The sequence below is a fragment of the Zingiber officinale genome, chromosome 7A, assembly GCF_018446385.1.
Source record: "Zingiber officinale cultivar Zhangliang chromosome 7A, Zo_v1.1, whole genome shotgun sequence".
Taxonomy (NCBI): Eukaryota; Viridiplantae; Streptophyta; class Magnoliopsida; order Zingiberales; family Zingiberaceae; genus Zingiber; species Zingiber officinale.
The window spans coordinates 68,684,982-68,701,836 of record NC_055998.1 but is presented as its reverse complement, the minus strand read 5'-3'; the positions used below and the strand labels follow the sequence as shown (position 1 = coordinate 68,701,836).

The 16,855-nt window shown below is 43.6% G+C and overlaps 3 protein-coding genes across 5 annotated transcripts; all 3 read left to right on the top strand.

The window, feature by feature from the left end:
* Positions 1–6,160: 6,160 nt before the first annotated feature.
* On the top strand, positions 6,161–9,519 carry LOC122001494 (magnesium transporter MRS2-3-like). 2 transcript variants are annotated; one of them, XM_042556263.1, is made up of 6 exons: positions 6,161–6,603; positions 6,898–7,146; positions 7,500–7,628; positions 8,400–8,545; positions 8,623–8,860; positions 8,968–9,519. In XM_042556263.1, the coding sequence occupies exons 1-6, from the start codon at positions 6,199–6,201 to the stop codon at positions 9,253–9,255; spliced, it is 1,455 nt and encodes a 484-aa protein (XP_042412197.1). In that variant the 5' UTR covers positions 6,161–6,198; the 3' UTR covers positions 9,256–9,519. The 2 variants fall into 2 exon arrangements, with proteins under 2 accessions (XP_042412197.1, XP_042412198.1); XM_042556264.1 differs by lacking the exon at positions 6,898–7,146 and having other exon boundaries at positions 6,162–6,603.
* A 167-nt stretch (positions 9,520–9,686) lies between these two features.
* Positions 9,687–14,030, top strand: LOC122001491 (G-box-binding factor 1-like). Of its 2 annotated transcripts, XM_042556260.1 has the most exons (9): positions 9,693–10,077; positions 10,209–10,295; positions 10,421–10,578; positions 10,656–10,710; positions 10,841–10,889; positions 10,970–11,151; positions 11,396–11,473; positions 13,168–13,293; positions 13,493–14,030. In XM_042556260.1, exons 1-9 carry the CDS (start codon positions 9,811–9,813, stop codon positions 13,577–13,579), a joined length of 1,089 nt encoding a protein of 362 aa, XP_042412194.1. In that variant the 5' UTR covers positions 9,693–9,810; the 3' UTR covers positions 13,580–14,030. The 2 variants fall into 2 exon arrangements, with proteins under 2 accessions (XP_042412195.1, XP_042412194.1); XM_042556261.1 differs by lacking the exon at positions 11,396–11,473 and having other exon boundaries at positions 9,687–10,077.
* Positions 14,031–14,180: 150 nt separating this feature from the next.
* On the top strand, positions 14,181–16,815 carry LOC122001492 (probable cytokinin riboside 5'-monophosphate phosphoribohydrolase LOGL10). Its single transcript, XM_042556262.1, has 4 exons — positions 14,181–14,520; positions 15,708–15,836; positions 16,025–16,209; positions 16,283–16,815. Exons 1-4 carry the CDS (start codon positions 14,329–14,331, stop codon positions 16,632–16,634), a joined length of 858 nt encoding a protein of 285 aa, XP_042412196.1. The 5' UTR covers positions 14,181–14,328; the 3' UTR covers positions 16,635–16,815.
* The last annotated feature ends 40 nt before the right edge of the window (positions 16,816–16,855 follow it).

Sequence of the window (16,855 nt, the reverse complement as noted above, 5' to 3'; positions counted from 1 at the left end):
GCATAATATCTCCCTGCGGAGATATTAGAAGCGCGCCTACACCACTTCCCCGATGGGTAGCTGACCCGTCTACATAAATCTTCCAGACCTCCTCTGAGTCTGTTTGATAAACTTCTATCAAGAAATCCGTCAGAGCCTGTGCTTTGATCGCGGTTCGGGGCTGATACTGTATATCATATTCCCCTAGCTCGGTCGCCCATTTGATAAGCCGACCCGCTACCTCCACCTTGGTGAGAGCTCGGCCCATAGTACTGTTTGTCAGGACGGTGATGGGATGCGCCAGGAAATACGGTCGGAGGCGCCGAGCCATTAGAACAAGTCCGTAAACCAACTTTTCTAGGGCCGTATACCTAGACTCAGCCCCCTTCAATAGATGACTGAAGAAATACACTGGCCGTTGTACATTGTCCTGCTCCTTAACCAGCACAGCCCCCACGGCCTCAGGGGTAGCCGACAAGTAGACCCAAAGAGGCTCTCCCACAACAGGCTTAAACAGCGACGGCAAGGATTCCATGTATTGCTTTAGCTCCTCCAAGGTCTGTGTGCACTCTTCCGTCCACTGAAACTTGGCTGCCTTCCTGAGCACTTTGAAGAAGGGCGCAGCTCGATCTGCAGATCTGGAGATAAATCGGGATAGTGCTGTTATCCGGCTGACCAGCTTCTGTGTTTCCTTCAGATTCTGTGGGATCTGCATGTCACGAAGTGCTTGAACCTTCTCGGGATTGGCTTCTATCCCTCGCTCAGTCACCAAGTAGCCCAGAAACTTCCCTCCTCTGGCCCCGAACAAACATTTCAGGGGATTCAGCTTTACCCCATACTGTCTCAGAGTCCCACAGGTTTCTTCTACATCTTTTATCAGACTGGACGCCAGGGGGGACTTGATCAGGATGTCATCAACATAGACTTCCACGTTCCACCCGATCTGACTCCGAAAAACCTTATCCATCATCCTTTGGTAGGTAGCTCCAGCGTTCCTGAGCCCAAACGGCATGACGGTATAGCAGAAAGTACCATCAGCTGTTATGAAACTAACTTTCTCCTGATCCTCTTTAGCCAGGGGTATCTGATGGTATCCCTGATAAGCGTCCATCATGCATATCCTCTCACAGCCAGCGGTTGAATCCACCACCTGGTCGATCCGCGGGAGTGGGTAACAATCTTTGGGGGTGGCTTTGTTGAGGTCGCGAAAGTCTATGCACACCCTCCACTTGTTGTTGGGCTTCTTCACCAATACGACGTTAGAAAGCCAGGACGGGAATTGCACCTCTCGAACATGTCTTGCCTTCCTGAGCTGATCCACTTCAGCCCGGATAATCTTATTTTGGTCGGCGGAGAAGTTTCTCTTCTTCTGCTTGACTGGCTTGGCCTCGGGTATAGTATGCAGCTTGTGCTCAGCTACTTCTGGTTTGACCCTGGGCAGTTCTTCTGAGGACCAAGCAAAGACGTCTCTGTTGCGGATCAGGCATTGTATCAGCTCCGACTTCAGCTCCGGCGACAGGTCACTAGCAATGCGAGTGATGCTCTCAGCTCTGTCAGGATGCAACTGAATATCTTCGCAGGAGATAGGCTCCTCAGCAATAGGCAGAGGCTCCTCCTGGATGGCATGTACACCGCCATCCTGAGTCCGCCGGCTCTTGCACGCCTCCACCCGGACCATATCGATGTAGCAGCTTCGAGACACCTTCTGCTCCCCCTTTACCTCTCCGACCTGCTCGCCAACCGGGAATTTGATCTTTTGATGATAGGTGGAGACAGCAGCTCGGAACTCTTGCAGGGTTGGCCTTCCCAGGATGACGTTATAGGAGGAAGGTGAATCCACCACGATGAAGGTGCTCCTCCGGGTGTGCACCAATGGCTCCGTGCCCATGGAGATGGCCAGCTTGATCTGACCCATGGGTTTAACTTCGTTACCTGTGAACCCATACAAGGAAGTGGTTACAGGTTGGAGCTCAGCGGCGTCGATCTGCATCTCCTCGAACGCAACTTTGAATAAAATGTTGACCGAGCTCCCGGTATCCACAAAGACCCGAGCCACTCGGCTATTAGCAATAACGGCCTTGATTATGAGGGCATCGTCGTGGGGCAGTTCCAGACCCTCCAGGTCTTGAGGCCCAAAGCTAATAACAGGGCCGGAGGTCTGCTCGTGTCTGCATCCCATGGCTCCCACATACAGCCGCCGAACGTGTGACTTACGGGCTCGGCCTGAGTCTCCGTCAGTGGGTCCTCCTGAGATCATACCGATCTCTCGCACGGCAGCGTTGCCCCGGTTCTCCAGTTGTCCGGCATCTCCTCGGTCTTCCCCGAGGCCAGCTTGGTTAAATGGGTCGGCTAGGTCTGGCCGGGTCTGCCAAGCGCGCCCAGCTGCAGCCCGTTCTTCATCCATCCTCTGTATTTGGGGCGCCAATGCCGGGGGAGGCAAGCCCTGCTCTGCAGCTCGCCTGAAGTCACGGGCGAATTGGAAGCAGTTACTGAGATCGTGCGTCCTGGACCGATGATATGTGCAATATGGCGCTCCCCTTGGTCCAGGCCTGGGCACGTGTACGGCGGCAATTCGCGGCGCTGGTCTAATTCCCTGAGCAGGCTGAGGGGCAGGCCTGGGTTGACCTCGCTGGAAGGCTGAGCTGGCTGCGGTGCTCTCCTTTCAGGTCAGTTACCTAGGGCCATCATCTTTTCGGCTTTCCTCCTAGCGGCCTGCGCTTCTTCCACCTTGATGTAGCAAGAAGCTTTTTCCACCATGTCATCAAAACTCCGGGCGGGGTTTTTGATGAGGTCTCTGAAGAATTCCCCTTCTCGCAATTCGTGGGAGAAGACACTCATCAATATTTCTGAGGTGGCGGAGGGGACGTCATTGGCCACCTGACTGAACCGATTGATGTAGCTCCGCAAGGGCTCGGTCGAATCCTGCTTGAGAGCAAACAGGCAGTGGTCGATTTTTTGATACTTACGACTACTGGCGAAACGGCGTAGGAAGGCCGTTTTGAAATCCATGAAGCAATTGATGGACTCCGGGGGCAATCCGTCGAACCACTTCTGCGCCGACCAAGACAGGGTGTGTAGGAATACTCGGCATTTGACAGCATCACTGTATTGGTACAAGATGGCCGCGTTTTTGAACTTCCTCAGGTGCTCTTCCGGGTCCTTGCTCCCATCGTATTCTCCAATGTTCGGGGCTCGATATCCCTTAGGCAGGCTTTCCCTCAGGATCTGAGCCGAGAAAGGTACTTTGTCATCCGGATCTTCAGGCAGATCTCTGGCAGGGATTATAGCTTTTCCCTTTCCTGAATCCCGCGGTGGATGTAGAGAGCTCTCCGCCACCGACGCCGGCGGCTCCTCTTTCTTTGGACTGTGCTCACGGGCTTCGGCTCGACGATAGTTGCGGCAAGGTTCCCGAAATGAAGCATGAGGGAGCTCTTCCTGTTGCTTCCTCTTTGAGCCCCTGTCAGAGGCAGGAGCTGGCTCTCTAGATGCTTCGGGCGCCAAGCGAGGTCGTGAAACCGTTCCTTGTTTTTCAAAGGCGGCCTGCTTCCTGACCTCCTTGAAGAGCTCGTACTCCCCCGCGGTCATGGTGACGTTAATCCTCCTGCTGGAACTTCGACCAGAGTCCTCCATCTTCACGCTCCGGATCAGGCTGTTGTGTTTCCCACAGACGGCGCCAAATTTGATCCCGTCCGGAGGCTGAGTCGGACGGAGGCTGGTCCAGGTGTCCCGATGGTTGACGGAAGGTCGTAGAAGATGATTTGGCTCCCACGGGTGGCTGACGCTGCTGCAGGATCCTGCACACACTCAGATAATCTCCCCCTTCACGTTAGAGACCGAAACCCAGGGAAAAAGTCCCCGGATCAGGCCCTCCGACGCTCAAGTCAGGTCCTTTTTCCCCAGAAAGAACAGAGAGAAGAAGAAGGAAAACAGTTGTGGAAAAAAGTGACGAGAGAGTGTGTGCGCGTACCTGCATACGAGGGATTCTTCGCCTTTTATACCTCCCCCTTTTGGAGCCTGCCATCCTGTCAGAAAAAACGTTAGACGCTGGGCTTTGTCGCCTAGTTCCGGACACCTGTCGTGCTGCTATTTGTTGTGCAAGCATCTTTCCGTTTTTGGAACCTCCGCCTTCGTACATGGATTTTGTCTTGTAGTGGGGGACAACTGGCAGGCTACTACTGGTTATGAGGGCATCTTTTCGTTTTAGGAATCTCCGCTTTCGCCCGCAGTGTTGATATGTTATGACTCTCCTCGGCGGACCGTTGAGATTCTCTGCACCCGTATTACTTAGCTCCTCCGATCCATTGTGTCCCTGCACCGGCCTACACCCGTGGTTCGCATTTCCGGGCCTCCAACTCGCAGTCCTAGCTGTCTAGACACAGCTACGCTGATCTTCAACCTGCATCCTGTGCTTTGTATTTTCTGGCCCTCAACCGCAGGTCTGTAGCTCGGGCTGCTTCTGATCAGCTCTGCCGCTTCCGACCCATTGGCCTATACTTCCAGTTCTTTGAATCACAGGCCTGTAGCTCAGACTCCCTCTGGATAGCCCTGTCGATGCCGACCCGTGACTTGTACCTCCAGTCCTTTGAATCAAGGGCTTGTAGCTCGGACTTCCTCGGGACAGCCCTGCCGATGCCAACCCGTGACTTATGTTCCGCTTGACGTCTTCCCTCGTCTTCCAACTACTTTATCCTCTTGATCGACCAGTCTGCCTGACCTCTGACTATCATACCTGTTTGCCTCTAACCACCCCATCAGCCTGACCATTGACTGCCGCATCACCTTGACTATTGATCCCCACGTCCTCTTGACTTTTGACCGCTATATGACCTTGACTTTTCTAACCCTTTCCTCATGGGTCCCTCCATTACCAACCGTATCACCACTCAATCAATGTGAAACTAATAACCCACCAATCATATGTTTCAGTCACATTTTCCCAGCATATGTTCTGTTTTTTTGTTTACTTCAAGAATACTTGAATGGAGAATCTTCTTCAATGCCAGTTGCAGGATAAATGGACATTGATTCAATTGAATGTGATAACGTCAGCATCTCAAATATTTATGGCCTGTATCTATCGTCCTCATTCAAATATTTCACTTTATAAATATTTCAAATCTTACTATTAAATATTTTATTAATCAAACATTTATTATCACCTATCAAATATCTAATACTAAATATTTTAAATTTCATAATAAATACTTCATCAATTATATATTCATGAGTGATGATCATTTTGTTCCCTCGGGATGATACGATGATTAAAACATGAGATATTACCATATGAAGTCTTGGGATTGAAACTCGGTATGACCGAGTATGACTTCCCCCATGTCTTGACCATTTACACTAATGACTAGTAGTCATTCGTGATTTACTTTCTTCGTGTTGACCTAGGGACTGATTGACGGGGCGCTGGGGCGAGCGAATCGTCTTTTGTCATATGAGTGATCATCATTTAATTAATTTTATATTTAAATTAAATAAATTAAAAAAATAAAAACTAACCGTTCATTAAATTAAAAAAAAAATTGCCATGGGCCACTAACCCCCACACCTACCGCTTTTCATTTTTTTAAACAAAAAATTAAAAATTAAAAATTAAAAATACGGGGCACCGATGATTTCTAAATATCTCCATCCTCTTATTTTTCATATTTGATTAGGGGATATATCCACCATTGGATAACTTAATATAAAGTATCTTCTGAATTTATTTTAAAATAATTTTACTCAAAAAAAATTATTGGTGGCCAATTTAAGTAGTTGCTCATAAAAATGTTGACAGGTGCATCCATCCTATAAATTCAAACACGTTATGACCTTTGGGGCCCTCTCATATCATGATGCCTCCTCCACAACTAAAAATATAATTCAATAATTTATCACGATGGGCACACCAAAATTTTGAACTCCATTTTTCGGATTCGGATCCTAAATTTACCCGACCCGACCACCAAATCCAATAAAAGTAACCGGCCGTTCGCGTCATGATGGGCGCCATGTTACCACGCACATAATTTTTGGATCATCTACAAGTTTCGTGTATATTTCGTACGGCTATCTTAATGATCGAGTGGGTCATATTGCTCCGATCCGGACCTGTATAGTGTGATACTTGGACGGGATTTCCACCTCGTCCGGGTCTCGAGACTCCGACGTCAATAACTTGACCGCTTCGCCCTCGCCCTCGCTTCACACTACGGCAGTGGGAAGATGAGGAAAGCCCCGCGGTCGTCGCCTGCGGCCGGCGAACCGGATCCCGCAACCTTCGGCGGAGCTCGAGTCCTATCTACGTCGGCGAGGAAGAAGGGGGCGGGGCCGCGGACGTGGCTGGTCGTCGATGCGGCGGGGGAGGCGCGGGTGGTGGAGGCCGGGAAGCACGCCATTATGCGACGGACGGGGCTTCCGGGGCGCGATCTTCGCATCCTCGACCCGCAACTCGCGTACCCCTCCACCTTGCTGGGCCGCGAGAGCGCCGTCGTAGTCAACCTCGAGCACATCAAGGCTATCGTCACCGCCACCGAGGTGCTCCTCCTCAACTACAGTGACCCCGACGTGGCGCCCTTCGTCCACGAGCTCCAACGGCGACTCGCCGATCGCCATCACGGGCGCGACCAGGTCTCCCCCGTATTTGTCGTCTTGCTCGTTTTTTAAAGTTAAATGTGTAATAGAGCTGCTCTGCTAAAGATTTGTCTGATGTTTTGCTAATTGAAAAAAAGATTATGGTCGTAGAAAAGCAACTATTAAAATTTGTTTGGCAACGTAAGTGTTCGACATTTTCTCGGGAAAAAAGACAAGTAAATTATTAATCAAAAGTATAGATAGCACCAAGTTCCTGTTAATGCTTGCATGTTCTGCAGTGTTTGTTAATGATGATATCTTGAACTATTAGTAACTCTGAAGATGTTATAGGATGGTGGAAACGGATGCAGTGCGGATTTAGCTAATATGTACAGTATGGAGAGGCCAAACTCGAGGAACGGAAACCAGCATCAAGTTCCTAATGATCCCAAATTTCCTGGAGATCTCCCTTCTAATCAAGATGCTGAGAAGAAGACAAAGGGAGAGATGGTTTTGAGTCCTGGTCAAAGGCATCTCCCCTTTGAGTTTGTTGCACTAGAAGCATGTTTAGAGGCAGCTTGCAGCAGCCTTGAGAATGAGGTCAAAATTGGGCCTTTCTTCATGAAATGCTTTTGATCCCACTTTGGTTGCTTATTCAGTTATTATTTAGATTGCTGGATATTCCTTTTGTAAGTAATTGCTGGTGTTCTATCTTGCAAGATATCCAAATTCTTATGTTTTTTTTTTCTTCTTTTTTGTAAGGTGTCATGAAAAGTATTGTTGTATTACACAAAATGCTATCGTTTGCGATAGATAAAATGCTTAGAATCTTAGTGCATGCTCCAACTTAAACAATGTTCTACAGGATATAGTTCTCATTAATAATCAAGTCCATGAAACTTTGCATACCTTGCTACTTTCTAGGATTCAAACATTTTGATACTCGTTTTCAGTCATCAAAATTGGAGAAAGAAGCGCATCCAGCCTTGGATAAGCTGACATCAAAGATTAGTTCACTTAATTTGGAACATGTTCGTCAAATCAAAAGCCGATTGGTTGCCATAAGTGGACGTGTTCAGAAGGTTTGTTTCTGTTGACCTCATGTTCAGTAAACAAAAGAATATGAAATGTTTGGGTGCAGTGAATTTCTATGTTAATTCATAATGCCTACATGTAAATTACTTTGCTTTTTGTGGGATTTTGGAGTTATAAACTCTTACTCATCATCTAGATGGAGGATAAGAGAATGGAAACAAACTGTCTCATTGTGCTAAATTCAACTTCTGCAGTTCTGCTTGCGTATCTACGGCGAGTAAATTGTTGCTAGGTGAAGTTTTGTCCTTTAGGAATCATAAAATAGGTAATCTGCGAAATATGTCATACAATGTAGTGCGCTTATTGCATAGAATTCTTGCCTCTATCACGACCTTGGAGTTTGTAGGTTTATAACGATTTCCCTCAAGGATTCTGCTAAACACAAGATCCGATATGCAGTTGAATCTGTTAATTTCCTTTTATTTAAGTTGGTAGTTTCAGTTCCATACACACTTTAGAGAGTTCAGTTATTACCAATGTTCTGAGGTGTTTACTGATGAACATTAATTAAGGTGCAACCACTCTGCTTACTTAAGTTGATGCACCAAGAGCTCATTATGGTCTTTCCTAGGATTATACATTTGTACAATGGAATTGTTCCGTTGAAATTTCATTCATTTATCACCACCAGTCATGCAATAATTTCTGACAAATATACTTGTTATTTATGGATTGGTTGGCATTGACTGTTTGTCGTTTAAGAATCAGAGCTCCGAGTTTGTGGTCGAGGCACATATTGACACATTTTAGGATGATAGGTAAGAGATGAACTAGAACACCTACTGGATGATGACGAAGATATGGCCGAGATGTATTTGACAGAAAAGATGATGCGGCAAGATGCCTCTGATGGATCTTCTCATTCTTCTTTATACGGCCACGGCAATGGCATAGATGATGACAGGTATGTGAGTAGCATCGCTACAGTATTTCTCAACTGGTATTCCTTGAACAATTTGCTGAAATTTCTTGAATTTGTAGAGCATGTGCTGAAATTTTATCCGAGGACAATGATATTGAAACCAGTCGTCAAGGCTACTCTAAGAACATTAGTCGTCATTATCGCGTGCCCGAAGCCATAGCTATCAACCGCGATAACCAAGCAACTCGTACATACAGTACGAGAAGCAGCAGCAAACATCTCGATGTGCAAGAACTTGAAATGCTGTTAGAAGCATACTTTATTCAGATTGATAGCACACTGAACAACTTATCCACGGTATGAAAAACCAATTGTAAATCCATGAAAGCGTTTTTGTTTGTTCTTTTTTTGTTTTTTTGTTTGTGGATTCTGATTTACTTATTTCCCTTCTGGCATCATTGAAGTTGCGGGAATACGTCGATGACACAGAGGATTACATCAACATAATGTTAGACGACAAACAGAACCAGCTCTTACAAATAGGCGTGGTGCTGACCACCGCAACCTTGATTGTGAGTGTATTTGTGGCTATTGTCGGTGTGTTTGGCATGAACATTCAGGTCAGTCTGTTCGACGAGAAGAAGTCTGGCACGACTGAGTTTTTGTGGACCATTGGAGGCGGAACCATTGGTAGTGTCTTGCTCTATGTGATCTCCATTGCTTGGTGCAAACGCAGACGATTGCTGGAGTAGATTGCACTGCCTGCCTCTCAGTTAAACTGTGTCTGTGTCTGTGTCTATGAGGACTATGCAATGTGCAGTAGTAGTTAGTAGTTAGTACCTCCGAAAGTTATATTACTCGGTGGTGTCAAATGGGCCGAACCGCCTGTGATCCAGTCCAGCCCTGCACGATTTGGGCTGTGCCCGACACAGCCTGGCAAGAGCTGTGATGTGTAAATGAATTAATTATGGAAAACTTGTTATTAGGCATCATTTTTAACCACTTTATCATGTGCATTAGCCATTAGGATTGTAAATTAAATTAAGAATATATTTATTTCTCTGGAAAAAATTCTTTCCAGAGGAAGAATTTCTTATTTATAAAATTTAAATAATTTATAATAATAGGTTAAAAGAAATGAAACAGTGACACGTCATCAAGTAAAATTGGCAGGTAAGGTTCGCGTGCCCACCTCCAATGGCCGCGTCGAACTCTCTGTGAGTACGAAACCCTAACGCGCTCCGATCTATCGGTCCAACTCAAGCAAGCTCTTTCACTCGTCGTCTTCTCCACCTACTCCTTCAGCCATGGACTTGCCCAAGGAGAAGATGACGACGACGACGACGACGACGACGACGGGGACGGCCTCGACCTCCCCTGCCACCCCCACTACTTCCGCGGCTGCCAAGTCGCTCCAGGAACCACCGCCACCATTGCTGGCGTCCCCCGCTCCCTTCTCTCCCGAATGGTCCGCCTCGCTTCATGCCTTTTACGGCCGAGGAGCCGTGATGCCCCAGGCCTTCTACCCGCCTCCTCCTGTTGCTGCAGGGCAGCCGATCGTTTGGGGAGCCCAGGTTCGTTGCTCTCTCTTCTCGGTCGGTGCGTCGGTGGGGTTCCAAGCGAAAAAGTTTGCATCTTGCAACTCAGAAAATTAAATTTTCTTACCGCTTGTTGTTGTTTTGTTTTGGGGCAATTGAATCCACAGCACGTGATGCCGCCATACAGTAGTCCGATTCCTTATACTTCCTTCTACCCTCCTGGAGGGTTCTATGCTCAGCCCTTACTGAATGCGGTAATATATTTTGGGATTCATCTGCGCTCCTCCCCTTTCTTTTTTGTCTCCCTTACTCTTGTGGTTAAATTAAAATTCGGCTTTTGATCGAGAATAATTAGTCTAAGCGAACTGCGATTGCCCAGGGAATGTCTTATCCAATACCAGAAACGGAAGAGAGGCCTCCAGAGGCAAAGGATAAACACTTAATAAACAAGGAGGCTCCAAAAACAGAAGGCTCGCCAGGGAAATCAGTGAACGCTACCAAAGGCTCCTTCAGCGAAAGGGAGGATGTTTCACAGAGGTTTGATTTGTTAGCTAAATTCATGATAATCGTTGCTTTTGTTGAAAATTGTCCAAAGTATTTCGTCTAATTGGCAGTGATGATAGTGCGACGGAGGGTACATCAGATACTGAAGATGATGGTCCAATTAAGGTAAGCAAAATGACTCTCCTGTTGTGCTGCCTTCTTTTCTTGAATTTTAATCTCTAACCTTATTCTTATGTATTTGAATACCATAATTATGGTCAATTCAACTTAACTCTAAGCTTCCTTAACTCTTCAGGAGCACGGCACAGCTAGAAAGAGAAGTTATGGCAATTTGGTTTCAGAAGGTAAATTCTGGAGCAGATGTATTTATTGTCTTCATCAATTTGCAATTTTTTATGATGCTAACCGCATTGGTTATGTCCAGGTGAATCTCACCCTTCCAACAGTAGTGATGCTAAAGCTAAATCTTCATACAGTGGAAGGGTACGGACTGCCAAGAAGCTTCCAGTATCTGCCCCAGGAAGAGCTGCATTGCCTAGTCCTCAATCTAATTTGAATATTGGCATGGATTTTTGGAGCAACTCCCTTGCTGGATCTTCTTTGAAGGTGGGTAATGGGTTTATTGTGATGAACAGTAATGGTTGGGATGGGCATATCATGCATAGATAAAAATTGATCCCATTTATTAGTTTGTTTGATCCACACAATCATGGAATGACGGATAATTTTGCATCTAGTGTTTTGTTTCATATATGATCTATCTTATGGTTGTCATAACACCTATTTAAAGGATAATTTGTTTGTTTTGTTTCCTGAAGTCATTCTTTACTTATAAGTAGTATCTGGCTAGGATGAACGTGAACTGAAGAGGGAGAGAAGAAAACAATCTAACAGGGAATCTGCTAGGAGATCCAGGTTAAGGAGGCAGGTAGGCTTCACTCACAAGTAGTATCTTATGAAAATTGCACAAAACATTATTTTAATTTCCTTTTATCATTAGGAATCCTACAAATCATATGGGTGATTGTCAAGTAATTCTTCATTTTCCTCAAGTTTCTGCATTTCGAAATACTCTATGTTGGTTGAGGTCTTAGATCTCCCCCTTGGTTTATTATCTATATGTAAATTGAATTGTTGAAGTGTTGTATCAAAGCATTTTCAAAAAGCTTTATATACTAAAGAAATGAAAATTAAAGCATTAGACTTCATTGGCATTGCCATTCTGTTCATATTCCTGAGCTGCTGGTCATATTCCCAAACCGAAGCTTTTGAATCTAGTCATGTCTGCAAGTCTAGAATTTGTATTTCACACTCTTGAGCTTTTCTCCTGTTAAAACCCATTGAACATTTTCCTAGTTTTCCTCCACAGCTTATTGTGAATGTCTAGAAGTATGTTACGAGTCTGATTTTCTTTTCAAGGCCTTTCTATGTTTCCACTTACTGTAATTTATGTATTCAAGTATATATTGTAGTTTATGTTAGATAATTGAGAAATTCTTTTTACTATTATTAACTCTTTCTTGTCTAAATTATGTTGCTCTAATCAAGCAAAAGTGATGCTATTTTGTATTATCATGATGTTATGTACTCTTTGGTTTATTCTTAATACTGTTTTATACTTCTCATGGCTTACGTTCTGTATGAAAGTGGTATTCTTTCAGTTCTCATGTGTAGGCTTATGTTGACTTCAGAATCACAAACAATATTAAACCAACCGTTCTATTTCAGTTCTCTTGTATAAGCTTATGTTGGCTTTACAACCACCAACAACATCAATCCAACCATGAGCCCTAATAATTTTGTTCAGTTACATCGATATGATCCTACTATTATTGAACTCTACTTATTTTTTTAATGCAAAATGAAGATTCTTTAGTACCCCCTCATAGTTTTAATTATTAATTGATTCAATTTGTCTAAGTTTGTATTTTATTCCTCATTATTGATCTTTTTATTTTTCACTTAATTTACTTATTGGGGCTATACCTAATTGTTGCTCCCAGATCGTAATATTTTTTTTCCTTTATCATTCCTTGTAACTTTACTCATCTATTAGCATTCTAATCTCTGAAAAACAAAACACACAATTATTTTTTATGTTGACTCTTGGTATTTAATTACACTTGGATATCAATAGATCTAACTTTAGTTTAAGTGCCGACATCTTATTAGTTACCTACTATCGTTTATTTGAGTGGATACAAGAGCATAGTTAAATTTATCACCTCATATGGTGGTATTTATGTTTCTCACACTGGAGTCTTCCTCTATTACCAAATTTGCCATGTAACTTGTAAGTTCAATGTTATCGAAGTTCTCATTTGCTGTTTTGCTTTTCTCATTGTATGGATATTATCCTGTGATGCATAAGCTAAATTGTTGGTATTGTTTGTTTCAATGTGCCAGAATTCCTTTTCACTGTTGGGGTTTTTGTTTCTATAGTTAAGTGCTTTCATAATTTAGAGTTGACATCTGAACTAGCTTTGCAGTTTGAGTTGCATGCACTGATTTCAATGCAACTGTTTTTTTTTAGATTATTTTTGTTTTAAATTTTTAGCTCTACAATGTCGATAGCAGCAGAAAATCATCATCAGTAGTTCATTTGATTATCCTTTTTATCAGCAAGAATGCGAGGAGTTGGCAAAGAAAGTTGTTGATTTAAACAGTGAGAATGATGCACTCAGAGTGGAACTTGAACGTCTCAAGAAAACTTGCAGGGAACTGGAAGCTGAAAATAAAGCAATCACGGTTAGTTCCTTTCTTATATCTACTAACAATTACCTGTTGAGACACATTGATACATGCTATCATCATGCCGGTGCTCTACACAAATCTCTTCTATAATCTATGTCCAGTGTTTTTTTTTCTTCTTCATAGGCAAAGTTGCTTATTTTGTCAACGCACGGGTTATCAACTGCTTTAAGCTTGAAATTATTCTCTGGAACAGGGAGAACTGAAACAACCATACAGCTCGGAGTTGTTTTCTGGAGATGTTGCATCGAAACCGCAACCAGATAGCGCCGACGACGACTGACCTTTACGTGCCAGATCCTATTAATTCTGATTGTTACAATAAGGCTTAGTTCCTGATAATTTTAACCTCACTGCAGCATTGTTCCGATGGATCCTCCATGTTTTTAAGTTCTCGTAGAGGGTCTGTACTGTATAGTTAGTTTTATCTGTACACCCACGAAATAAGACTACGGTCGTCATTTTTATTTTTCCCATGATGATGATTCGGGAGAGCAAGAGCTAGTTGTTCATGTAGCCATGCTTATCTAATTCCTGAATCGGCTGGTGTGTTTACTAACTTGTAATTAAAGAGTGCAGAGAGAGAGCGAGAGAGAGAGAGAGAGCAGAGGCAGCGTTATTTAGTTGCTGTTTTCTCTTGTGTGTGTACTGGGAGTTGTTTTTTTCTTCCTCATGCGAAGTGTGTGATGCCTGTTTCTAGTTCATCGTAAATCAGATGATGATGTTTCAGGGAACGAGTTTTTATTTTTATTTTTATTTTTTGGTAATTGAGGTATTTAATTTTTCGAACGGATTACTGGAGATGATTTACCGGCCATCAAGCGTTCACGGAGAGAGATTCGATCATCTATATTAACCTAACTTGAAAGGGAAAGTTAAGTTACCTTTTGGCAAGAGGTATATTTTTTGGCAAGAGGCGAGGATTTTGAGAGAGGGAGAGAGCAAAGAGCATTTAATTCGATTGCTTTTCTGCACCATTTGTTGGATGCTTCGCCACTCAAAAGATCGCCTTTTGATCGAATCTCGTGCGCCATGGTGGTTTCGTCGGCGTCGCTACCTCGCGCTCGAGGATTCCCCCGACCTGAACCCTCGATCTTAGGGCTGACGCAGGGCTACTGCTGCAGGCCTTGCTGGTTGACGATGCCCCGGCGACGCGGCAAGGTCGTCGCCCTTGCGCTGCAGTCCGATCACTTCTTGCTGTCGGAGAGAAGCAGCCCCGGCGAGGTATTCTACTATTCTTCTGATGTTTTGCGATCAACTTGTTTGTTAAAATGCTAACGACCGATAGATCGAGCAGAGAACTTGTTCCTTGTTGTCTCTGTTCATCCTTACTGATTAACTGATGTTTTCAAGATAAGAGTTTCAGTCATGTGAATGATAACCGAGAGAGAGAGAGAGAGAGGGTGAGAGATGCATGAAAATGATCGATATTTCTCTTAGTTACATACTCTGAATCAATTAGGTCAAATATGTGAGTGGGTGGAAGAAGAAAGAAGACTTAGGCTATGTTTACTCAAGAGTGTGGATGAGGAAAGGAAAGGAATCAACTATGGAAAGTTATCTTTGGAGGAAGAGAAAAGAAATGGTGAAGAAATCTTTTCCTTTGCACACTTGTTTACCTTGATAGAGGAAGGTGAATACTTATGATGTAATTTTGTAAATAAAAAAGGGTGCATGCGTCATTTTTTTTGGTACATAGTGTAATTTTATGAGTTAAAAAGCCTACATGCGTCATTTTTTTGGTATATGGTGTAATTTTGTGAATGCAAAAGGGGTACATGCGTCATTTTTTTTCCCATCCGCTGTTTTCCGTCCGATTTTGAGGTGATCGATTTTGGCTCAAAAATTATCCGCGGATGGATTGCGTTACTTTTCCTTCGGAAAATTTTAATGAAGTAAACGACGGAAACTTTTCCACTGTGAAAACTTTTCCTTAATTTTGCTTTCCACTCTCCCAAGTAAACATAGCCTTAGCATACAACAGAAGATTGATGCAGCGTACAAACTAGTTGTCTACCAAAGGAAGGTTGATATTCGGTAAACAAGGTTAGGGTTTTGTTCATAGCTTTATATTGTCGTACAAAAGAAAAGAAGAATTGTTTTGAAAATCAAAGAATTGGCATTGTTATATGGGAATATGAACCTAGAGTCTCTTCTTTAAGCAAGTGGGATCCTAAAGGAGATAAGAGGAACTTATCACCCTTGTAACGAAATTTTTGATTTACTATGTATTTTGATTTAGGGTTTGGTTCCGTCATAGAGTTTTTAGTGAGATATGTTTCAAGTGAGTTGCTCATAGATTGCTAAAATACAATTGTATTTATTTGTTTGCACTAATGGTACAATCCACTAATGATATGATTATCTATAGAAAACTGATTTAGGAGTCCTTTCTTTGGTAATGGATGTAGGTGAAGAAGGAAATGAATAGTTGCTATGAACTTGTAAACAAGCTTGGCAGGGGCGCAGTGTATCTCGGTTCATCACGATTGAAAGAAGGTCACCCACATTATGAGCAAGCAGCAAAATTGGCTAGCGAGGCAAGTTATTTTGTTTTGCCAAGTAGTTTTTCATTGGGACTAAGTAATTAGAACATTTTGTTTGTTTCTATGGAATTTGTTTGCTGACTCAGTAAAGGACGCTGCACTTGTAATTTAGGAAGAAGTACACGTAAAAACATTTTCGTATTATGCTTGTAATATTTTGGTTCATACCTGACTTTTAACAGATAGCTCTCCTTCTAGACTGCACCACATGGTCAGGAGCTGGCCCAGGTCTGATGGATGCGGCCGTCAAGGGTGCTCTTCAAGTAAACAAGCCGGTTGGAGGGTTCAAGATAGCAAGGGAATCAGGAGAGTGGACATCGTCAAAAATCCATCCTTACCTCCCTCCTGAATCATATTTTACGTGCAGGTAATCACCCTATATATCTCGAAGAGAAAAATTATACTAGCGCAAGGAACTTCTCATTCACCTACAAGAACAGGTTTTTCTCAGCAAGAAAACATGGATTGGTGGAAGCTGCAGTGAGGAACAACCCTTCCGATATGACTGCTATTGTTGCCTTCCCGGGCGGAATTGGAACCTTAGACGAATTGTTTGAGATGCTTGCCTTGATTCAACTCGAAAGAATTGGCTCCAAATTTCAAGTGCCCTTCTTGCTGATGAACTATGATTCATTCTACTCGAAGCTACTTGAGTTCCTAGATGACTGCCGAAAATGGGGAACAGTTTCAAGCGGAGAGGTCGAATCCTTGTGGAAGGTATGCAGCGGGAATCATGAGGCTTTGGATTACTTGGCTGCGTTCTATGGACACCCTCGACACATTGAACAATGAGATTTTGGGCCGGAAAAGATTATCTCTGAGAGGTGTCCTTGTAGTCGTGCGATAAATGTTGTTCTGCGCAAATTGGAATATTAAAACTAGTTTATCCTCAAAGATTGAGCAAACATTGTTTTAGTGAATTCTCAGACAAGCGGCTGGACAATAAAATTAGTAAACCACTATTTCATTCGTATGTGTTAATCACAATATTGAAAACTATCATCTTCTCATAT